At 47.0% G+C, this 25,646-nt stretch overlaps 1 protein-coding gene across 4 annotated transcripts in view; it reads left to right on the top strand.

Moving 5' to 3' along the window:
* Positions 1-25,476, top strand: part of LOC139759598 (uncharacterized) — a 52,042-nt gene extending 26,566 nt beyond the window's left edge. The window contains exons 2-5 of one of the 4 annotated variants that reach the window (XR_011715115.1): positions 16,502-16,594; positions 20,026-20,247; positions 20,715-24,225; positions 24,313-25,476. Coding sequence is in view for 2 of the 4 variants with exons in the window: in XM_071681904.1 (XP_071538005.1) it covers positions 16,502-16,594; positions 20,026-20,247; positions 20,715-23,518 (3,119 nt within the window). In the remaining 2 variants the exon portion in view is untranslated. Of the gene's footprint in view, positions 1-16,501; positions 16,595-20,025; positions 20,248-20,714 lie in introns of all 4 variants that reach the window. The other 3 variants (XR_011715116.1, XM_071681904.1, XM_071681905.1) reach the window with 3 other exon arrangements.
* Positions 25,477-25,646: the final 170 nt, after the last annotated feature.

Raw genomic sequence — 25,646 nt, 5'->3', positions numbered from 1 at the left:
CATCCTCGACGTCATGGGGTTGGTCGATAAACTGGGCACCTGGCTCAGGCCAGGGTATCTATCTATTCATTCATTTACTACCTAATCTATCTCTCTATCCATCTATCTATCTATTTCTGACGCCTGTCCCCTCCTGGAACTCCTACAAGAGCGTGGCCACGGCAATAGTCTCTCTGTAACTAGTGGACTCCAGTGCCACATCTAAGCATCTATTGCCTCACCCACAGCAGGCCACTGACAGAGGCATCCCTCACCTACCCTCCCAGATACCCCAGGTGGGGAGCACTGTTCATATACCTCCCTGGTCGATGGCTCCCAATCAGATGCTACCTACTTCTTAAATAGTTTATGACGTTATAGAACTTCTTATATAGTTTATGACGTTATAGAACTTGAATTGTTTATGACGTTATAGAACTTCTTATATAGTTTATGACGTTATAGAACTTGAATTGTTTATGACGTTATAGAACTTCTTGAATAGTTTATGATGTTATAGAAAGTTTAGAGGATGTGGCCTCACTAGTATAGAACTCGTACACCCTTACAGAACCAATGGGTACTGACAGATACACAATTACACATATAGTTACAAAACACAGGCTCACAGCAGGGAGGCAGCAGGAGAGCCCTCACAGCAGGGAGCGTCTCCGTGGCAGACAAAGGTTCCAGTCTACATACAGACCCCTGCCAGGTACAAGACGTGATGGGATCTATCAAATAACTGCTGAATGCAATCATACAATTATTTTACATAATGATAGCGGAAATAATTGTTACGCACTGCGCCTGAGTAATGGATTATAGCAAGTTATCATAAATGATGGTTGGAGAATATTAATATAACAAATGTTAAGACAAATGATACGGTCCAAGACACTACTTTCCCTGAGATATGTTTCACACTTTTACGTGGAAAAAAAGATGATAGATAAGCCAAGTGGATTTACCAAGTGAGTTTATAAGTAAATGAGTGTTATCACCAGGCACTTAGGAACGTGTTATCACCAGGCACTTAGGAACGTGTTATCACCAGGCACTTAGGAACGTGTTATCACCAGGCACTTAGGAACGTGTTATCACCAGGCACTTAGGAACGTGTTATCACCAGGCACTTAGGAACGTGTTATCACCAGGCACTTAGGAACGTGTTATCACCAGGCACTTAGGAACGTGTTATCACCAGGCACTTAGGAACGTGTTATCACCAGGCACTTAGGAACGTGTTATCACCAGGCACTTAGGAACGTGTTATCACCAGGCACTTAGGAACGTGTTATCACGAGGCACTTAGGAACGTGTTATCACCAGGCACTTAGGAACGTGTTATCACGAGGCACTTAGGAACGTGTTATCACCAGGCACTTAGGAACGTGTTATCACCAGGCACTTAGGAACGTGTTATCACCAGGCACCTGGGAACGTGACGGAGAAGAAAGCTGGGGATTATAACAACCAATTCCATACGACACAGAGATTCTAAATCTGACACACTAGCTCCTGGGTTGTTACCGCCGACCCGGACACTTGATGGCCACTTTACCTCTGTCCTGGGCAGGTGATGGCCACTTTACCTTGTCCTGGTCAGATGATGGCCACTCTACCTCTGTCCTGGACAGATGATGGCCACCTTACCTTGTCCTGGACAGATGATGGCCACTTTACCTCTGTCCTGGACAGATGATGGCCACTTTACCTCTGTCCTGGGCAGATGATGGCCACTTTACCTCTGTCCTGGGCATATGATGGCCACTTTACCTCCCATCAGTTGTTCTACACACGTGCACTTTGCATCATTTTCCACCTTCTAAGTTCTCACTAGCTGACAAGTAGGTGTTCACTCCCGAATGATTTCGTACCATATCTTACCTGCTGGGTACTCTCACCCCTCCTACACACACACACACACACACACACACACACACACACACACACACACTGTACCATACTACTCGTGATTTTCTGTAGCGATTGTCATCTTGGTGTATGTGTCACGGTTGGAGTGGGTGGCCGGGGCGGGGCGGGGCGGGGCGGGCGTAAGTGTTGTGGACGCTGGGCAAACCTGCTCACCCTGGGGGGGTTTTCCCCAGAGGCCACACACCGGGGTCGTTGTACCCTGTTCACGAGCGTCATGGTGGGCGGCAAGCTGGAGGGTGGGCGGCGCGAGTGGGAGCGGAGTTGGACGGGTGGGAAGGTGGGCTGGAATGGTGGGTGGGAGGGTTGACGGATGGGGGAGATTGCATGGGTGGGAGGGGTGACCTGGACGGGTGGGAGAGGGGGTGTCTGCACGGGTGGAAAGGTGGATGAACGGGTGGCAGTGTGGGCGAAACGGGTGGAAGGATGGGTTTGGCGGGAAGGAAGTGGAGGCTGGTAGCATGAGACAATGGGTTACAATACAGAAGGGAAGGCTGGGTAACATACACTCACGTGAAGAACTGAAGCTGACGAAAGATCGAGAAAAACAATTACGAAATAAAAGAAAAGAAATGAAGAAGTAGAAAGAGTGATCCTATGTATCTACGACGAGGGTCTGTCATGAGGGAAGGCCAGCGCGTAGCGCTCAACGCAGGAAAGATTAGAGTTAAGAAGAGAGGTGGTTGAGTCGCATGTTGTTCAGTGGTATGTGAGGGAGGGAGAGTCCGCGTGCGTGCTTGCCTCAGTGTTGCGCCCCGGCAACCCTCGTGCGTGTGACACAGACGGAAAAACTCAACCACCTGGGCTTGGGAGGGGAAGCTGACAGCAACTGCAGCGTTAACTCACCGAGTCACCGCAACAAACTCTACCGGCTCTATGAGGAGGAAGATGACGTGAGACGTCACAGATAAAAGTTATCGAAGACAAACACACAAGAAAGAACATTTTAATCATACATAGATAGATAGATAGAGATAGTTAGATAGATAGATAGATAGAGATACTTAGATAGATAGATAGATAGAGATAGTTAGATAGATAGATAGATAGATAGATAGAGAGAGAGAGAGAGAGAGAGAGAGAGAGAGAGAGAGAGAGAGAGAGAGAGAGAGAGAGAGAGAGAGAGAGAGAGAGAGAGAGAGAGAGAGAGAGAGAGAGAGAGAGAGAGAGAGAGAGAGAGAGAGAGAGAGAGAGAGAGAGAGAGAGAAATGCGCATTACAGGCGCGATATAATCAAGGCAAAATCTCAATGGAGTACAAACTCAGTAAAAATCGCTTTACCCGCAGTCAAAATCACAGTGAAAGTTCATCACTTGGGCAATCAGAGCCACAGGAGAGACCCAGCAGAGACGAAGTACAGACGAAATAAAGCGCGGGTCGGTCGCCGCCACACAGACGCACGGCTCGGCTCTCGCGACCCAAGGAGGAAATTCCTTTGAGGTGAGGTTGGCGGCTGGCTCTCGCGGGCATCCTCACCCACCGCATGAAATGAAGATGACCTGTGGCGAAGTGACCCACAGGCCGGCTAGCTGGCCTGTAGCTTGCTGGACGACGGGTCGGTTAGCAGCCCTGTAAGCTTGCTGGTCGACAGGCTGTGTCTGTCCATTTATGCTGTAAAACCTGTCGTCTGCTGCGACATTACAGAGGCGAAGCAATGGACTTAGAGGTAGTCAACACTCGCGAATTCGGACTCGGCTTCGGGATGATCCGTCGCGTTTGCTCTTGGCTGACTCAGTGTTCGTGTAGTGTCTGTTCACACTGCCCAGCTGGTCTTGATGAACAATGAGGGTCATAGTGTAGCTGACTGTGTCCAGCTGATAGCTTGTCGATGACGCTTGATTGACTCCCTTACAATGAGGAACTGGCAAATTGATCAGTCATCATGTAAGCTCCAGTTAGCACGCTACTCAGGCAGCCATCCATCTTATTTGAATGAACTCTAGATAAAACTGATCTCCAAGTGAACAATTGATTTTCTAGGTGATAGCTCGTATTCCTAAACCAAAAGTTATGATTTTTTCATGTATCAACGTGAGATGAACACAATATTGTTCTCTCGTCTCTATGTTGAAATTGCAATATGTCCATCAATCCGTCTGCCTTACACTGGTACAGTTATGGGCCACATACATATCAACGGTGTATATGGTCATAGAATTATCTCTGGTACCCAACGGTAAAGATGTCAGTGATTTTCTGTTTAGTGTATCTTAATTTTGATAGCCTTAATGACCCTGGCAGTTGGTAGTGTCAAAGCTTAACACTCAACCACCCATATGAAGCCAACCAAACAGCTGTCAAAGTTACACAAGACCACATCCACCGAGGGAATCACCCTCCTGCCTTAAACGAATTCATCTGGTGTCAAGTATTCCGACTGCTGTCGTGAGGCTTCTGACATGGCAGAGTGGAGTGGCCGCTTGTCATACCTGGAATCTTGTTTACATACTGAGCCACAGCCGCCGGGCACGTCAAGCCTCGCGCGGGGAATCAGCAGTACCTCTTCCCAAGTGATGCCCACTGACCTCTAACTCTCCCGCATCTTTTGTGATCTCATCCTCCGCTGCTCCGGCATCGTGATTTGTACCTACTGTTCAGCCCTATAGTTTCCATGGCCTCTGTGTGATGTGATCTCGTCCAGCATTTCATCATTTTGGTTTGTATTTTGTTCTGTGGGTTCCTCTTTATCTCTGGATTTTCCAGTGGCTTGATGAAACAATGGACTTCACGAGAATCCTAAAAGCAATCCAGTTAGATCGCGGTCCCTCCGTGCTTAGAATATATCGTTTACCAAATGTGAATATGACCCCTGAGGAGAAATAAGTTACAGAGCAATAGACTGTAAGCCAGTAATCATTAACATTGTGATCAATAGACGATAAGCAAGCATTCGTCAGGAACGTCGTTAACATAGAATAAGCAGGTATTCATTAGTAATGTGATCAGCAGAGAATAAGCAGGTATTCATTAGTAATGTGATCAGCAGAGAATAAGCAGGTATTCATTAAGAATGTCATCCATTCCCCCTGGTCAAAGAAGAGAATACGAGAGTGCAGGTTACATGAGAACGTAGCCATACCTCCATGTGTTCAATGTATCCTATTCTGGATTATGTTACTAGGCCCAATGACCAAAGGATTTTAGTCCTTGATGATTTAAATGTACCTTTACGGAAGATAATCCATCCAGTATCCAGCCTCCGGATACAATCGTACCGATAAATCTTGTATACATTTTTGGCTTCTTGAGAAAAAGAAAAGAAAGTCCAACCATTGCAAGAAAGGCAGGAACCACGTCCAAAATACTGATACACTTAAGACGGTAAAGCCATCCAGCATCGTAACTGGTGACCCTCTAAAGCCAATGTCGACCCTGATCAGATGACGACTGCAGAGGGAGGAGGTATTTTTGTCGTTGCGTAAATGACCCGGCCAGAACGAGTCTCGGGAGGCAGCGAGGTCAAGGGACGTGAAGAGCAACCTGAGGGCCGGCACCCCTTGCCCTGCCGGTGTTGTCCACCGGGCTGGGTGTGGCGTGGGGGGGCACCTGATGACTGGCCCAGCTACCCTTGTGGTCGTGGGCCGCCACACATGTGTTCCCATGTTGTCGTGATCATCTGTTTAAACTACGAAAGCGTCATAATTCAAATGTGTTTTCATTATTTCGTGTGTGTGTGTGTGTGTGTGTGTGTGTGTGTGTGTGTGTGTGTGTGTGTGTGTGTGTGTGTGTGCGTGTGTGTGTGTGTGTGTGTGTGTGTCATTTCACGTACGTATGTCAGAAACAGTCACCAACATCAACACTGAAAATCATACTTCGATATTGTTAAGAAACTGTGAAAATATTATTAGAGTTTATCTGTATTTCATCACCTGGAATGGAAAAAGATAAAACCCGTGTTCTGTTGAAATAAAGAAAATGGAGAGGAAAAAGAAGTGGTGTGGTTCGTGGCGTGTGTGGCTCCTCAGACCTTGAACCTCTGACTCAGGTCATGGCCAAAAAGCTGTGGAAGGTTTTGCGTTGTCAATGCACATCTTAGCCTGGCGTGATCGGGTCAGGTCCATGGCTGAAGGGGTCAGGTCATAGCGGCACAGGAGCGGTGTAGTCAGGTCACAACATCATAACAACAACAGGTGAAACTTTCACCAATGGACAATCAGCCTTATATTCTCTCTCTTTCTCACCACCTCCCGTGTCCTCCCGCCCCTCATCTTCACCCCTGCCCCCTGCACTTTCCCTGCACCTTCTCTCTCTCTCTCTCTCTCTCTCTCTCTCTCTCTCTCTCTCTCTCTCTCTCTCTCTCTCTCTCTCTCTCTCCCGGGACGCCTTTCCTCTCCATCATCTACACGGTCCACACATGTAGTCGTACAGGACAAGGTCCTGGCATTTGACTATTAAGTGGTGGTGGATCTAACCATCAAAATTTTTTGGAAGGCAGTGAGGGCTTTATGATGCCAGTGACCCTCCGGAAATCCTGCCACAATCCTCGGATGTTGGTGTCCACTTACCACCACAAGGACTGGTTCTGCTTTGTTGCCTCAAGGTCGGATAGAGGTCATGGAAGGTCACGCAAGGTCAATGATTGTTCTCGCTTCGGGAGGAGGTAGGTGGTCCAGCAGTTGTAGTGGTTCAATCCACAGGTCTCAAGAACTATTGATGGTGAGAGATAGATAGATAGATAGATAGATAGATAGAGAGAGAGAGAGAGAGAGAGAGAGAGAGAGAGAGAGAGAGAGAGAGAGAGAGAGAGAGAGAGAGAGAGAGAGAGAGAGAGAGACAGAGAGAGAGTTGGGAGGAAATAGACAGCAAATTAGACTGATTAGCTCTTTTTGAAGACCGATGATCAGCGGCTTAACCTCTGCATGGCGAGACGTAACAAGTGGGGTGCCTAAGGGATCAGTGTTTGGACCAGTTTTCTTTCTATTACGTCAGTGACATTGATAAAGAGCTAAGTTGTAAGATTTCAAAATTCGTCGATGAAAAGGACATGAAATGGAAAATTACATATGGGCTTACAGTTGACAAATGAATTTTGATATTAATAGCTGGAAAGTTTTATACTTCGAGAGTAAAAACGGAAAGACAAACAACATAAATACACTTAGAAAACGTAGATACAACTAGAAAAAAACACCACGATAACCTCAGTTAGCAGCGAGTAGAAACAATAAGAATGTTTGAACCAAAGTTTATGCTTGATGGTGAGGACATTCACTTTCAGGTCAAAGAAACTGATCCTCACTTTACAATTGGCTGGTGCGTCTCCACCCTGCTCAGTCTGGGTTACCCTGCTCGAGAGGAAGACAGACAATCGTATGAGATCCCGGCTCTAGGAGACCTAAACTTGTGTAGCTCACAAAAGAAAAGGTTATGAAGCCATTTGATAAGGGTACTGAAAATGATCCTTAAAGGCTTTAACAATCTTGATATGAGGAGGTATGCAAGGCTATATCAGTGCAGTCTTTCCCGTGAGCGTTTTGCTTCAAACGTGCTTGAAAGGTAGTGTCAAACACACGAAATAACCTATCAACAGGAATAGCAGACAGCAAAACCATAAACGCTATTAGAAATCATCTTTGCTTTACCACGAATGACGTTCTCTTGCCGCTCACTGAATAAGATTTCACATCAATCATCCAGCAGTTTGTCTGCTTCCTACACCAAGCTGTGGGCTGCACCACATCTCTACCACACTCATGGTGATCTGGTGTTGCCTCCATCCTCTTGTATTACAACATGTTTATCACCACCACCACCACCACTACACTACCACATCACAGCCACCACATAGCCACCACCACAACCACCATCACCACAACCACCATACCGTCCCTACCACACCACTCCCACCACAATGATCATTCCATTTCTACCACACCACCACCACACCGCTCAGTCACTAGCATCACCATCACCACTATCACCACAATCACCATATCATCGCTACCACACCTACACCACACTACCACCACCACCACGCAGCCACCACAGTCACCACCACCAACACCATCACCACTATCACCACAATCACCATATCATCGCTACCACACCTGCACCACACTACCACCACCACCACCACGCCGCCACCACAGTCACCACCATTACCAACCTACAGTTCAGTGAACATTATTACAATAAGATAATCCTCCAGGTGTCAGGTTGGTGTCTCTTCCGCGTGTTGCACCTGTGTTGTGTGTTGCTGCAGGTACTACCAGACGGGGCACTTGGGTAAGGGTCACCTTCCTAGCTCAAGCTGACCTCCTGAGTGAGGCCAGGAGGAGGAGGAGGAGGGAGGTGGGCGGTCCTAGCAGGCGTCTGGTGGTGGAGGGCTTGGCTGGCCGACCACCATGTTTATCATCTTTCCGAGGCTGCCTCCCATCCTACTGAATATCTCGCTTTGTTGTCTCTCTAATCTCTAATCACTCTAACCTCTCTCTCTCTCTCTCTCTCTCTCTCTCTCTCTCTCTCTCTCTCTCTCTCTCTCTCTCTCTCTCTCCATCCATCTATCTATCTCACTATCTCGGTCTTCCGTTAGAGTTCAGTCAGTCTTCCTTAAAGTCATCTCCGCTTCGTGAGATCCCACACTCGCTGGGGTAATTCAAGAATGATTTACCTGAAGGTATAATGAAGGTCTATTGTCTTCCGTGTCACAGGTGAGGGAGATTATGATGAGTCACAGTTATTGAACAACACCACCACCACCAGCAGCAACAGCAACACAGATACTGAACAATATCAGCAGCAACACATATATTGAACAATACTAGCGGCAGCAACACAGATATTGAGCCAGCCCTCCGCTCCCTCCCATTTCAGTCGCCATCTACGACACGCAGGGGATACGTGGGCAGCATTCTTCCTTCCCTATCCCTAAGGATAATATATATATTCTTTTTTGTTTTTTTGTTTTGCTTTTGTTTTTCCTTCTTGCTCGTCATTTCCTGCATACGCAGGGTAGCGCCGGAAAGAGACTAAGAAATGCCTTCATTAACTCATCCATTCTCAAGCTGCCATGTAAAATGCACCGAAATCAGAGCCTCCTCTCCACAACCAAGCCTTGGCCCCTGACCTTACCGTGGTTTTCCCCAACCTTCTTATAAGCCTTGGATCAAGCTACTGATAGCGCGTCGTCCCCTATAATGCACGTCGCTCCAATTCGCTCTCTCCTTTGCACGCCTCGCTCCCTCTTCCGCGTTCAGGTCCTCGAGCCTTCAAAGCATCGCTCACACCATCCTTCCATCCCCCAGGGTATACCTCTCTTGCTTGTTCCCTCCATATAAACCCTCTCAGTCAAACTCTCGTCGCTCATCCTCTCCATATGTCCAAACATTCTCCGTACGTAACCTTCAGCTCTCTCAACATACTCATAGCCCTGCTCCTCTTTCTAAAACAGAGACCTTTTATTACCCAGAGGCTTCTGCGCAACTTCTAGTAGCAGGGAAATGTGGACTCCTTTGGAGTGCAAAGTTTTTTTTGACAAGACTGTATTCCAGTGATATAGCCCAGCAAAAGTTGACATTTCACTTGCGGTGTAACCTTGTAAAGGCAGACACTAGCAACACACACACACACACACACACACACACACACAGAGCCGTTAGGCTTTTGGGTCATAACAGTTGAACTGCAATGTGTGTGTGTGTGTGTGTGTGTGTGTGTGTGTGTGTGTGTGTGTGTGTGTGTGTGGCCGGGAGGAGAGGCCAGTATGATAATAACAGTGTCTCTGGCTGTCAGCAGTCATCCATCTTGAAGATAATGGATTCGAGCCTCGAACCCGACACAACAGGTCATCAAATCATTCTCTTTCCCTGAATTTGTTATTGTGATGAAGGCAAGCAAAATAAATCTTTAGGACTAGATGTATTCAATACAACTTTCAACATCAATCAGATTTTTCGGTCAAGTAATAAAGAGATGTTTTTCTTTTTTTTATTTACTGAAGATGTGAATAAATTCGTTATCACTTATGAGTATTCAACCTGGCTGGGTTCTTGAAGTCGTGAACGTTAAAAGATCTTGACCTTGTGTGAAGTGTTTATCATCCTCGAAGATAATGAAAATTAAAATGAAATATTTGAGCGGAAATCATCACTCCCGTGGCATCAGCACAAACAGAATCAGTTCTTCCTCAAAGACGTAAGAATATGAAGAATTATAACAAACTTCTCGAAATGTTCAGAGTAAGAATAGGCTACATCATCAGCCAGGACATGGAAGAAGTGAACTTCTCATCACAATGATACGGTTGACAACGTAGAGGAGGAGGGAGGAGGACCACTTCCTTCCCCAAGTCTGTCTGTGTCAACTAGCAGACCAGGTTGACTTTAGGTACGAAAATCTGAACCTCACAAGTGAATCCTCGTCTCACGTCTAGAATGTGTCGAGAGGATCGCAGCGTCACCACGGATCACACCGTCACGCTGAATCCCACAACCCTCTAATGCATTTCCCATGTATAGCTGTCGTGTTCGTCCGCCTCACATTGACATGAGCCATCCCACGCCTCTCCCTCACCCCCACACACATCTCCCAGAAGGGGCTCTACCGCCGCGAGGTAGGTGCCCCTGGATGTGGTCAGTTTCCTCACCATTGTCACCGTTAGGAAGTATTGATCATGAGGTAGAGATAAGGTGATGATTCTGGGTGCTGGTGTGTAGGGGCGGGTGAGCCGGGGTCCGGGTGTGGGGCGGCGAGGGGAGTGGACAATAGTACATTGACCTTACGGACTGTCTCAGGACATTTTAGGGTAGTGTGTCCTGCTTGGGGCCATTGTTCTGAGAGAGAGAGAGAGAGAGAGAGAGAGAGAGAGAGAGAGAGAGAGAGAGAGAGAGAGAGAGAGAGAGAGAGAGAGAGAGAGAGAGATAAAATGGAATGGACACTTTGAATTCATGCAGCTGGACATTAGCAATGAGGCTTACACCTCAGCTCCATCTTGACTGCCACCACATACCACACACGAGAGCCAGAGAGACACACAAACCCTCACCACAAGTGAGGATCATAGTATTCCATTCAAGACGTCACTGACGACGAGGTTACGTCTGTTGTGAAAGTTTACTGAGACAACCAAATGGAGATGGATGAACATGTGGAGGATTTGTTAAGGGTTGACGTGAGTACTAACACCTAGAGTCAATTAAGAATTTCTTTTCATGAGAGAAGCGGTCTTGCGTGTGTGTGTGTGTGTGTGTGTGTGTGTGTGTGTGTGTGTGTGTGTGTGTAAGTGTGTGTAGGTATATATAAGACCTGTAACTAGAGAGGATCACATTGTCATATGAACTTGCCTTGACCTAAAGTTATCACTGATAAAAGGAACTTACTTTCAGCTTCTCAAATGTGCAACAATTTTTGAGGTTACCTTAGACACGTTGTGGATAAACGACCTTGAGAACCTCAGTGTTTACAAATTCTGGGAGGGTGAAGTTGTCCACACGTTGACTGCTGTGTCTCAAGAGTATTTACCTGTGATATAAATGGCAACCCCAGACGTGTGATGCGTCCATGTTAGCCGCCATAACCAGAGTATAACGGGAGAAGGTCTTAACTAACTGTTCAGTGCACTCAGACTGAATAGATTAGTCTAATGTTGCTATTAAGTTTTGGTCAACAGACTATGTGCACCATCAAGCTTAGCCGAGCTCAGGGATCACAACTTGAAAGATGATCAATATTCCTCCGTACACCTAGTGTTGCTTGTCCCTCTGACCGTTATGAGGAGGAAGACGGAGCAAGGAGGACACAGCAAGGACACATCAAGGGGGACACATCAGAGAGGATACAGCAAGGAGGAGACATCAATGAGGGCACATCAGAGAGGACACAGTAAGGAGGACACATCAAGGAGGACACATCAAGGAGGACACATCAGAGAGGACACAGCAAGGAGGATACATCATGGAGGATACATCAAGGAGGACACATCAGAGAGGACACAGCAAGGAGGATACATCATGGAGGATACATCAAGGAGGACACATCAGAGACGACACATCAAGGAGGATACATCAAGGAGGACACATCAAGGAGTACACAGCAAGGAGGAGGACGACTCTCGTGTGCTATACTGGTGGTGGCGGTGGCGATCGCGCACTGCTGCCGGCAGTGTTGCGGGACGGAACTGCCGCTTGTTTCTTGCCAGGTCGTGGATGTGGCGACCATAAACCGTGTGCATTACACCAGCTTCGTCGCGTCAGCTCTCCTGCCTCTTGGCATTCAAGCGTGGCTGACTTTGTATGTTTCATTCAGGGACTTACTGCTGACCCGGGCTGGGGAGGTCATGGCCGCCGCTACGCCATCTAATAGTCTCTCTCTCTCTCTCTCTCTCTCTCTCTCTCTCTCTCTCTCTCTCTCTCTCTCTCTCTCTCTCCCTTTTCCATTATCCTCAAACATTCCATTTCCAACACACCCATCTTCCTCCTCTCATTCTCATCTACACTTCAATTCAGGATGGGTCTTGATGTGGACTTTCGTCCGTGATTGGAGCCTCCAGCGTTGAAAAATACAAGATACATTCAATAAAATGTAAATCAATCATTACAGCATTGACATGGCGAGAGAAAGATCAATGAATCAAACGCCCCTTAACGTTCTATGAAGCTTTAAGATGTTCTCCAATCTGGAACTTGGAGGGGAAGATATTTCTGGTTTGAAACAGTACGAAAAAAAAAAGAGATTCAGATGACTAATATTCTTGGGTCCGTCCTTGATAACAGTAAACAAAATCATCAATCGAGTCTGTACTACCAGCTCGCTCCATGCCCAATGGTTGGCAAGGCCGGGTCACCATTGGTCACAGAGATTGTTAACGTACTTGAAGAGGTAGTGTTTAGATACTGAGGCAACACCAGGGGTTGGGAAAATGGATTGGAGGTGAAGGCAGTCACATTGGCGTTATGATGTGCTTGATAAAGGGGTTGAAATTTTAAGATGTCCGCCTCCAGTCTTCTACAGTTGCGGTGGAACCTTCAATAAAATATTGAGAAATGTCTATTACGGCTTGAGAACATCTGCCTGTCACTTACTGGATTGCTCTGAGGAACATAATCTAAGGCGGTGTCTAGTTTGATTGTTGGGAAGGTTCAGGAGGTCTGGGCCAGCAGTTTATGTGAGTTACCCCGGGAACAGAGGAAGGACGGTAGCCGTTTTCTCTCTGTCGTAACGTAAACATAAGCATTAATCGCAGGGTTCCGGTACCTGGAGAATGGATGGGCCATTTTTTTTCTCTCTCTTCAAATTGTCGGATTTCGTTGCTAAATCTGCCATGAAAAAAAGCGATAATTGCAACCAGAGGCAATATTTTGATGTAATGACAGCTTTCCGCAGTTTCATACGACAAAAGACCTGTGTTTCATTTGTCGGAATTGTCGACCTTGTATTGTTGACGGAACTCTGAGACACCCAGGTGACCCATGGTGCTACTCACACACCGTCGTGTGAACACAGCAGGGACGAGACCCTACACGTAACACCAATCTTGCGCTCCTCCTTCGTCAGGAACACAATGAAAACGGTTTTAAGTCATCGGTGCGTGGGAAGGGGGACGCTGATAACTCCACCCCTCGGGGACTAAACAGCCTGAGGTGTGGGGTAACAGGAGAAATATTGTAGCATTCATTTGACACCAGGCAATCTTTTTGTTTCTCTGAGAAACCTACGTCTCCAATCTGAGCTGAGAGACACCTCGCACCTCCAACCTGAGGTGTGACACCCAGCTCCTTCAACCTGAGCTGAGGTACCCAGCTCCTTCAACCTGAGCTGAGGTACCCAGCTCCTTCAACCTGAGCTGAGGTACCCAGCTCCTTCAACCTGAGCTGAGGTACCCTGCTCCTTCACCCTGAGCTGAGGTACCCTGCTCCTTCAACCTGAGCTGAGGTACCCTACTCCTTCAACCTGAGGTGAGGTACCCTGCTCCTTCAACCTGAGCTGAGACAGCCCGCTCCTCCAACCCGAGCATTACACAGGCTTTGGTTGCGGTCGCAGGGGAGGATAATTACTTGATGTAGGATTTTCTTGGATTTCTGAAGATGGTGGATCATGGCCGGGTCCTGGGTTGGGTAATACTCCAGGAAACAGTAGTTAAGATATTAGCCAAGATTACCGGTCTTGGCAGGATGTGATTCGACTGGGAATGGTGAATTCTACGTACGCCCTTGCGTGCACCCGTGCGTGCTTCTTACGTGCGTTCATGAACAATGATGGCGTGTGGGAAGTTGCTTTCATGCATATATTCACATCTGTAGTTCTCTAACAACATATTAACTGGATCATCTGTGTCCCCAGATATACACCACAGCTTCCTAGTGTCCCCAGGTATGACACCACCCCCAGGTGAGGCCCTCATTTACCCTCCACTACACCATCACCCCCGGGTGACGCCCTCACATACCCTCCACCACACCTCCACCCTCAGGTGAGGCCCTCACAAACCCTCCACCACACCACCACCCCCGGGTGAGGCCCTCACATACCCTCCACCACACCACCACCCTCAGGTGAGGCCCTCACATACCCTCCACCACACCTCCACCCTCAGGTGAGGCCCTCACACACCGGTCCTGCTAAGCAACGCTGGGAACCTTTCACGATATCGTCAACTTCCACATAATTATCAACAAAGTTCCACTCTCTCATTACAGCGTCAGTGTTGTACCTTCCTGGTATTGTTATACACAAGTCTGGAGGGCAGGGAGGTTTGCCTGCCTCCCGACTTCTTGCTGAGAACATACAGCGGAGTGAATCACGTGGCCACAGAAACGTAGCTGGAAAAGGATTTTGTGTTTAAACTCATTTCAGTCATTGTCCTGATGTGTGGAGTGTCACGTCTTGCCTGAGACACATTGTGGCCGAAGGATTGTGTGAGGAAACTGCTCACAAACAGTTAACTCCTTCAATTAACCTTACGTGTCTCACGTGCAATCAGTCCTTTAAGAAAAGGCTAAACGAATTGGTATAGAGCTGGTGGTACATTATGAATTACACACACACACACACACACACACACACACACACACACACACACACACACACACACACAAACACACACACATACACACACACACACACACACAAATATATGTGTGAAGTTGATTCTTCTGGAATAATTTCCTGATTTGCATCTAAGTTACATATATGTGTACTTTTATCCTGTATATACCATATGCAGATATGTTTTATTCTTATATTCTATATATACCATATGTATATATGGTATGCACTTGTATTCTGTATATACCATGTGGCTCTGAAAATGCCATATCGACAGTATTGAGGAAGACAAAACCATTAAGTATATAATGTTTCCCTTCGTACTCACTCACACCACAGCCTTATTGATCATCTATTTCCACCACATAACTCTTTACTTCATTCATTACTGTCCTCACTCCACTGTATTTACACACACACACACACACACACACACACACACACACACACACACAGAAACACACACACACACAGAAACACACACACACACACACACACACACACACACACACACACACACACACACACCTATTGTTCCTGTGTTCTCTATGTATAAAGACCGTTCCTTTAGTAAATACTGTAATGCTTTCACACTCCCATGTACAAACACATTGTAGCTACGTCAGTGCTGGACACACACACACACACACTACACTGCCCTTCTCCACACTTTATCCTCTCATTCAAAATGTTATTATCATCATCATGTATATTTAGACAACGTCTTCACATTGCTGTCAGAACTAAGGATATGGGAGTGTCATCTTGCCAGTCTCACTCTGTTGTGTCTACACTGACACAATGCTGAGTGCTTGCAAGTTCTTTGACTATTGAATCTTCACTTGAAATTCTGTGAATACAAATATTCTGTACAGCATAACCTGGAAATGTATTCTTCATCCAAATGTCTCATGTGACATTCATCTGCCCTCATGTCTGTTTGCATTTATGTCTGTTGTTTACTCCGAATCTGATAAAAAAGATATGAATAACACTGTAGTGAATGAATTAATCATGTAAATACCAGAGAATCTGAGATGTGGACCCTCACCATCACCAAGATCGTTTGAAAAAAGATTCAAGAAATATTCTAGAAAGCGTTTGAGACTTGAGTGTCCTGCCCGAACATACCAGCCGACCCTTAACACTTGTCTTCTGTGTCTGTCTCGCCATCAACACTTCTCTCTCCATGTGTCATCTTTCCTGGCGCTGTTGTGGTGCGCGGGTTATGCTGGCGATGCCAGGCAGACAACGCTACCACTGCACACTAACTGACTAACATTAGCTGTACGTGTTCTTGATATCAAAGCCTTAGACTGCAGAGTAGAAGAACAAACTGTAATAATTCACTCAGTTGCATTAAGGCATGACTTATAATTTGCCAAGTTGGTAGATGTGCACTTAGTCAATCAATGATGATAGTATTAGTCAAATCAACTAATCAAAATCCACGTTACAGTAGATATAGATAGAATCACTGATCGTAGCTGATGCTGACCTCTACGACGACCTGACCAAAACATGTGGGAGTCGTGCAGAACTGACTTCAGCTGACTTCAGTTGACCTCAGCTCACTTGGCATGTCTCGCTGTGGCTTCTTTTTACAGGGAACCCAACCACAAGCAGTGCACATGTCGTTGAGTATCCCAAACTTAACACCTTTACCGTTGGCGGAGACAATAGCGATCCGTTCAGCTTGGGTAAGTTGGCAGCCTTGACACACACACACACACACACACACCTGGAGAATTGGTAGCCCTGTGGTGTTTACATGTGACGTCACCCGGGCCCTTCCTTCCCTGTCCTCTGCACGCGGCGACACTTTAGCTGATATTCAATTCAGGTTATAAAGTCTAATTAGTTCTCTAGTACAACAGTATCTAGAAGCCTCTAGCACTGCACGAACGTGAATGTTTACTCTGTCCACAACTACAAACTGTAGATATAGATCAAGTTAATATATGATATATGCACCATTTCAAAGCTTCCCTCTAGTGACGTAGAGTAAACTTGTTTATAATATGCTAAGATAAAATCTAGTAATAGATACCTTTAAAGAGGACGTGACGTGACACGTCTTAGTAATGTAGTGTTAATGTAGTGGTGTAGCCACCAGCCGGAGATGATGTAGAGTCCACATGTAGACAGATGAACTAGATAGTAGTTGTAGAGCTACATCAGCACCTGCTACAACTCTCATGTATATCAAAGAATCGACAAGTATTGTAGGTAAGTGGGAGAGGCTGTGTCTCGCTGTATGAAACCATAGTCAGTACACTGGGAGAAGTAGTAACAGTAGAAGCTGTATTCAAAGTAGCAATGTCCGTGTAGCAAGCAATATTAGAAGTTGTCAGCGGCTTAGAGTGTACCATTTCCTGTCTATCTGAAGAAAGATTGCTTTTATGTAACATTTATACAGTAATTACACATATCTCTTATTCACCTCTACATAATAGAGTGCTTACATTACTGTGGCATATCTACTCATATGTACAAGAATACTGTTGTTTCAGATTTGGATAAGCAGAGAATACATTCAAGGGTTTATGCAGGTGACAAACAAGAGAAAGAAAACTTCTTCGAAAAATCCTTTTTGAAGATACTGAAAAAACTTTGAAAGGTTCCATAAACTTTATATTGTTACTGAGACTATAATGATGAGTGCGTGATGTACAATCTCTAGTGAGGAGTTGTAGAGCCAGTAGTGGCGTACAGTCTCTAGTGAGGAGTTGTAGAAGTCGAAATGATAAGAGGAAAGCTGTTGTAGATCATGTAGTGATGAGAGGTAAACTTTTGCAGTCTGTGGTTATAAGAGGTAAGGTGTTGTAGAGCCTTTAGCGATAAGAGGTAAGCTGTTGTGGAGTATGTAGTGATGAGAGGTAAGGTGTTGTAGAGTCTGTAGTGATGAGAGGTAAGGTGTTGTAGAGTCTGTAGTGATGAGAGGTAAGGTGTTGTAGAGTCTGTAGTGATGAGAGGTAAGGTGTTGTAGAGTCTGTAGTGATTAGGTAAGGTGTTGTAGAGTCTGTAGTGATGAGAGGTAAGGTATTGTAGAGTCTGTAGTGATGAGAGGTAAGGTGTTGTAGAGTCTGTAGTGATTAGGTAAGGTGTGTGTGATGTGCGGTAAGCTGTTGTAGAGTCTGTAGTGATGAGAGGTAAGGTGTTGTAGAGTCTGTAGTGATGAGAGGTAAGGTGTTGTAGAGTCTGTAGTGATGAGAGGTAAGGTGTTGTAGAGTCTGTAGTGATGAGAGGTAAGGTGTTGTAGAGTCTGTAGTGATGAGAGGTAAGGTGTTGTAGAGTCTGTAGTGATGAGAGGTAAGGTGTTGTAGAGTCTGTAGTGATTAGGTAAGGTGTTGTAGAGTCTGTAGTGATGAGAGGTAAGGTGTTGTAGAGTCTGTAGTGATGAGAGGTAAGGTGTTGTAGAGTCTGTAGTGATGAGAGGTAAGGTGTTGTAGAGTCTGTAGTGATTAGGTAAGGTGTTGTAGAGTCTGTAGTGATGAGAGGTAAGGTGTTGTAGAGTCTGTAGTGATGAGAGGTAAGGTGTTGTAGAGTCTGAAGTGATGAGAGGTAAGGTGTTGTAGAGTCTGTAGTGATTAGGTAAGGTGTTGTAGAGTCTGTAGTGATGAGAGGTAAGGTATTGTAGAGTCTGTAGTGATGAGAGGTAAGGTGTTGTAGAGTCTGTAGTGATTAGGTAAGGTGTTGTAGAGTCTGTAGTGATGAGAGGTAAGGTGTTGTAGAGTCTGTAGTGATTAGGTAAGGTGTTGTAGAGTCTGTAGTGATGAGAGGTAAGGTATTGTAGAGTCTGTAGTGATGAGAGGTAAGGTATTGTAGAGTCTGTAGTGATGAGAGGTAAGGTATTGTAGAGTCTGTAGTGATGCCAGGAATGGTGTTGCTGTTGTTGCTATGAGATCCGCCCTCACCAGACACACAGTCCCTCACCCCAGGAGGTTAACTCAGCAGACCAACTCACGCGCCACTCCTGTGTTTGCTGTGCGTGACTGAGGTGCTGCTGGCATGTAGTTCATGTCACCGGTGGTGTCTACCTTCGCAAGTGCTCTTCCAGCACGTTCTCAAAATCAAGATGTCTAATGTCACATCAAATGACACCAAGAATACAACGTCACTGCACATGACAGGAAGAGAATGGATGTGAGCGAATGCAACGTTTCTTTGTTCCTGGCGCTACCTCGCAATGCCTGGCAAGCCTGACCTACTCTGACCGTTCTTTGGATGAATACGATTTCCCGAAGGGTGTTGAGCGCAGTCCTCTTTTGCCTTCTAGCTTCGCCTCCTCCCCAGCCGACTCTGCTTCTCTGGAGTGTGTGTCCTACTATGCCACCATTTAAATCGTTGTTTGTCATCTCTTTCGCTTCTCATGAACATTAATCCATATTTTTTGTGCTGATTTCTTCAAGAACTAAACATATTTCACGTTGATGAGTGGAATGATTGATTGCCACTTAGATGATGATGAATGTTTTTAAAGACAGAATCTAAGTTTCCACAGGCAGTCTTCTTTTTCCCTTCGCTTGAACATATTCTCATGCCTCACACAGCACTACTTCATAGCTTCATGTTTACGTGCTTCCCGTGATAGTGTAACGTGCATGCCCAAGGTAATATATACTTTCATGATGATTATGTACTAATTTCAATGATTCTTTAAAAGTTTAGATAGAGCGAAATAGGATGATTAAAAACCAACACCTCAGACTTGAGACACCATCACTGTATCATTATTATCCTTATCTTCTGGCACCATGATCATGTTCGGAATGTCGGTGGATGGTGATGTGAATGCTTCCTTCACTGGTCACTATGGACAACCGCGGGATCCGTGAATGAAGCAATCACCCAATCAGACGAGACTCGTTCCTAACATTTCTTGGAGCCTGAGCCACAGGTCTATGGGACACTAAGTTTCAATATTGCCCAATAATCACTTGATGGACTTGCTGTTTGAAAGAGTTAATGACATCCTCATTATACAATGGATCTATGACATACATAACCCTGAGTGGTACTATATCATACATTAACATAAAACTGATCGCTCTCTACAAGGCGATATATAGCAGGTAGAGCTATATGATCTCCACCTTGGCCAGTATGCTAATCCAGCCTCGTCTTCCAGCGTTCACGGCGTCGGCCCAGCTGGCGCCAGTGTACAATCCAGATGGAGAAATTGAAGAACCTATCGTGGAGGCGACGCCCATAGCCTCCCTCCCACTGCCCACGGCTGTGGTCCCCGCAGCGGCCGCAGCCTTCGTGACCAAGACTGTGTATGGCTTCCTGGACTTCACGACGACCGTGGGTTCCACCGTCATGATCTTCACGCCCCAGAGCCAGAGCGCCAGTAGGTATCCTCCTGCTGGAGATCTTGCCCACCTTGACCATAAGGGTGGAATGAGGCACGGCTGTACGGGTCTTAGCCAGTACCAGCCATCTCTTTTCCTGTCCGTTTCAGACAGAGTAATCTTGCGTGAGAGTCTCAGAGTATTGATCTGCCTTGAGGTATTGATCCACATGTTGACTGTTTCATGTAGATCACTAACACAGTGACCGAGTCCCCAGCCAGATACATGAGTCATGGGAGGACACCATTACGTAGTGTATGGGAGGACCAGTACACAATGTATGAGAGGACCAATAATCAAACAATCTTATGATGGTACTTACTGCCATTCTTTAATCTTGAAATCATCGTGTATTTTTCTTTTAGCAGTGTGGGTCAGACGTGTGAGGTTGGCACGTCTATGGTGGCTGGTGGAATCCTTCACTTCTGTCTTGATCCTTCATTAAACTATATTCTTTTTACTGCAGAGCCCAAGCTAAGCAAGACCCGCTCGCCGCTGCCAGCAACGACGCGCACATCTCTCAACGTTCGCCAGTCCTCCCGGTTCACGCCCACTCCCACAGTGCCGAAGGTGACGGCCACAATTGCGCCCTCCACTCAACCTCCAAGTCTCCGTATCCACACCTCCTCCACACTCGAGTCGTCCTTCTTCGAGCCTCACTCAGCGTTGGCCATCGAGGAGCTCTTCTCTGCTACGCCTAAGGTGGAGGTGTATGAGGAGGTGCAAGACGAGCACGTAGGAGATGACCTGGTGGAAGAATTACCAGCAATGAGGGAGGAGGAGGAGGAGGAACAGGTGGTGACCGAGCCTCCCAAGCCAGCCAGGACTCCCACTAATTTCCGCCGCACCCAGAAACTCAGGTCCGGGTCTGGGTCTACCGGCTCCCGTCGACGACTGGACCTTAACTTCTTCACCAGTCGCAAGAAGGTGTCAGCCCCGAGAAGGCCCTTTAGTGGCTCCACTATAGTGCCCATCACTATCGAGGGGACGGGTACTTTGACAAAACGAATAACAACTACAAAAGAGCCGTTTTCGTCTTCGGTGCCAGTCACCACTCCTTCAGAAGTTATCGTGAGTGCTGTACAAGGCTTCGCTTCATTGAGTGTCCTTGGCCCATTCAGCACTGCCGTTAACAATGAACTGGGGCAGGTCAGTGAACACTATGACTTCCTAGCTTCAGCTCCAACCTTAGACGTTCAAGAGTCTTTTGACGTATATGAGGTTGAGCCGACAGCATTTGAGGATCTGTACAGCTCAACCTTGGTGAGCGACGACGTCAGCTTTCCCACAGGTCTCGTTACCAAGCTGGGAGGCACAATCGTGTCGGACGGCCTCACCACAGTGCACGAGACTAGTGTCATCGGCACCTACATCGGCGGACAGTACGCGCAAGTACTTATGAGCACCTCTCACATCTTCCACACGACGCCAAGGGAAGAGATCCACCTTGCTAGCCCTTCTCTGTTCCCTGATTACGAGACTGTTAAGTCTGTCATCAAAGGCTCAGCCACACAGTTCATCAATCCTGAAACAACCTCCTCCCTGCCTTTAGAGTCCCTGTTCTCAGCACCACCCACCAGTGGTCGTGACAGCCGCAGGAACGATGAGGATGAAGAGTCCCTCATACAGTCACGACTGAGGTCTGCTTTATCCAAGCGTCGAGGTGCAAACCATGACTCCAGTTCTAGGACTCGCGCTCGTCTAGCACAGGACCCATATGTTGATGAAGAAGAGGAACACGACTTGCAGAGGGCTGGATCTAACCTGCGTCCGTCCTTCAGATTTCAAGGAGCAACCTCTGTGAAGAAAACTCCGGCCGTCAGTACCTTTTATGCGCAGACATTGGAACCGACAACATACCGACCGCGGTTCAAGCCGTCCGCAACAAGGCGTCACAGCGGAGGGCGATCTCCCATACCGCGGGCCACTCCATCTGGTCCTAGACGCCAGGGACGACCCACGAATCGCTGGCGCCTCGGAAGCTCGCCCAGACCTAAATCAAATATCAATAGACGTCCTTTGAATCCTATTGATAGATACGACGAAGATCAGTATGTGCTGGAAAGCACAACAGAACGTGTCTCTCGACCAACTCCCGCAGAACCCATAAATGAACAAGTCCAGGAGGAAACTCTCCAAGTAGTGACCAGCACTCCTGCAGACGGTGCCACAGAAGTTTTACTCGAGGTGGCGACCATTCGCTCCCTCCACACTTTTCGCGTTGGCACCACCAAGAATACACGTTATGTTACCTTCACCAAAACCGTCACTCATAGCATTGAAGGGACATCCGACCCGAGTCCTCCTGAGGACCAGCTCTACCAAACACAGCTGTTTGAAAACATTTTGGATGATGGTCCGCGCGATGTGTCCACACTGCCGCCAGTCGACCTCGGCGCGAACGACATCTCTGCGGTGCTAGAGACGGTAACAGAGACATTCAGCACAACAGAAATTATGAAGAAGACGTCAGTGTTGCCCGTGTTGCATTCTGGGGAGACCAGTTATCACACACTCACCCAGACTTACCACATCACCAGGGTCGTCACTGCCCACAAAACGATGCCGCCTTTCGAGGCGTTTTCCTTTATCCCGGAGAACTCGCTAAACGAGTTCAATGGCCAACTGTTGGCAGAGGGCACTGAGAACGACGAGTCACTCCTCCCGGGGGAGGTCGAGTACGATGAGAATGGCGAAGTTGTGGACACGACGAGCGGCACTCGTGTTCGTCCGCCGCCTGGCTTCCCCATCCAGGACCCCAACCTTGCCGAACTGGCTGGTGGTCAGTTCAACCCTGAGGTCTTTGAGAAACAGTTACATCCTCAGCTAGCAGCGGCCCTTCAGCAGCGTCAGCAGCTGCAACAACAGCAACAACAGAAGAGTCCTGCTATCCCTCAGCTGGCCTCGGGACAAATAACGCCACAAGCAGACCCCGCTGTGGCAACGCCAGGACTGACACCGGAGCAGCTGCAGCAACTGGCATACCTTCGCCTGATAAACCCATACGGCTTTGGCGGATTCCCCTCCGTGCCGCAGCAGCCCCAGACTACTGTCTCCTCCACGCCCGTCACCGTCGTCACGGACATCACTACCACTTCTACCAGCGTCTTCCGGGTCATTTTCAACGCTCGACCCATCCTGACCACCATCAGCAGCGTTGAAGTCATTCAAACGACCTTAACCACTTACTCCAGCACTACTCTCACAGTCTCCCCTACTCTCCCTGCCTTTCCCTTCCTTTTCCCTCCGTCTCCCTTCCCTGTAGGTTAATTCCCTGGGCAGGGAGCTCTACACCTTGCCTGCCAACAGCCCTAAAATCAGGCCAAGACGTCCCAGTTCGAGCTGTGAGGTGATCAGTCCTGGCTTCTTTCCGTCCGCCGAGTGCTGGTCACTCTGCTAGTACTGACCTCTACTAACACCAGCGCCTCTCCTGAGGACACCCTACTGCCATCCACAGCCACAGCTTCCAGTGGTGAGAGTTCACGACACAGCAATCCATGCAGTGCTGTGATGTCACAGCCTTGACGTAAAGTATCCTCAAACAACAAGATGGTAGAAGGCTCAACCTTGAGAAGATTCTGCACACATAACACTGATACAACGGCAGGGAATCATGGCTAAGTTGAGGATATATGCCGTGGCATCACCCGCCTGTAGCCATCGAACTTCCCAACGGAACGTGCAGAAAAATTCTCCTGAAATAATACGTTGCTGTGGAAACTGGTATGATTTACTTTCCCTGGGAATTTTGTCTTCACTCTTCCAGTCCGATATTGTATAAGTAAAAAGAAGTTGATGATTGCATAAGTAACAGACGTTCAGCATCTTTATCATTTTCACACTGAAGACAAAACAAGAGATATGAGCGTCAGTATCTCATGGACAGTGTAGGTTATAAGGGTCATGTCCCAAGACTAGTGCTACAATGAGTGTTATCAGCACCGATCTGTGTCAGATCTGTGTCACTTGTTAAGGAGGTTCCAGAGAGATGGATAAGACAGCAAGACAAAGACACTGCCTCTTCCTCTTCCAGGACACGACACACGAAGTCACTTGGTAAGGAGGTTCCAGAGAGATGGATAAGACAGCAAGACAAAGACACTGCCTCTTCCTCTTCCAGGACACGACACACGAAAATAAGATCAAAACTCATGACTACAGGAGGAGATACACCCGGGTTAGAAGGGCTTGGCGCTACTGACGCGGCTGTAATCCCTGACGCTACTGACGTGGTTGTAATCCCTGACGGCAATGATGTGGTTGTAATCCCTGATGATAATGACGTGGTTGTAATCCCTGACGGCAATGACGTTGTTGTAATCCTGACGCTACTGACGTGGTTGTAGTCCTGACGCTACTGACGTGGTTGTAATCCCTGACGGCAATGATGTGGTTGTAATCCCTGATGATAATGGCGTGGTTGTAATCCCTGACGGCGATGACGTGGTTGTAATCCCTGTCAGTAATGACGTGGTTGTACTCCCTGACGATAATGACGGTTGTAATCCCTGACGGCAACGACGTGGTTATTATCTCCTTCGACAGGAATATACGAAAAGCACAGACGCAATCTGTGACTATCATGAATTGTTCCATCTACTCGAATGCGTGTTCGTACATCACGCAGGAGAAATGTTCACATCAACACCCACCGAGTGCTCACCTCCTGCACCTTCAACACACCTCCTGCACCTTCAACACACCTCCTGCACCTTCAACACACCTCCTGCACCTTCAACACACCTCCTGCACCTTCAACACACCTCCTGCACCTTCAGCAAAGCAACGAGGTGATGTGTGGTGGTACGTCTGGTTTAGTCTTGTAACCTATGAACAGATCTGGGTCCACGCAACGTCATATAGATTCACCGGAACATTTACAGAAATACTGTCCAGTAGTTTGTCCTCAGATGTGAAAATGAGAGAGAGAAAAAAGTACCCCATTGTATTTTGCTGAGAAGACATAGTTCCCTCCCAGGCCTTGGCGCGCTTCAGTTGTGAGTTCTCTATTGACAATTATCCGGTACTGTGACTGGGTCGTCTCTACATCTATGAAGACCAAGAGAAATGAGGTTGTATAGTTCATCTAACTGGCCTGTGGTGAGGTGTGTATAGGATTACAGTCCACATCCCACTTGTAAATAGTTGTACATACCATTAGATTATCCTCTCAACCCACTCTATGTTTCCTGACATGTTAAGCTAACCAATAAACTTCTGTATGTGAAGCGCGTTCCTCTCTCTCTCCTGTCCCTCACGGGTGAACAGATACTACAGGCGCCATTTATAGTATTAATCTCATTTTCATCATTAATCTAATTTTCATGGTATGATACCATGATGGTATGATGCCATGATGGTATGATACCATGATGGTATGATGCCATGATGGTATGAT

This window comes from Panulirus ornatus, chromosome 33 (assembly GCF_036320965.1).
Source record: "Panulirus ornatus isolate Po-2019 chromosome 33, ASM3632096v1, whole genome shotgun sequence".
In the NCBI taxonomy this organism is placed as follows: domain Eukaryota; kingdom Metazoa; phylum Arthropoda; class Malacostraca; order Decapoda; family Palinuridae; genus Panulirus; species Panulirus ornatus.
This window is presented reverse-complemented; position numbering and strand designations above follow the sequence as displayed.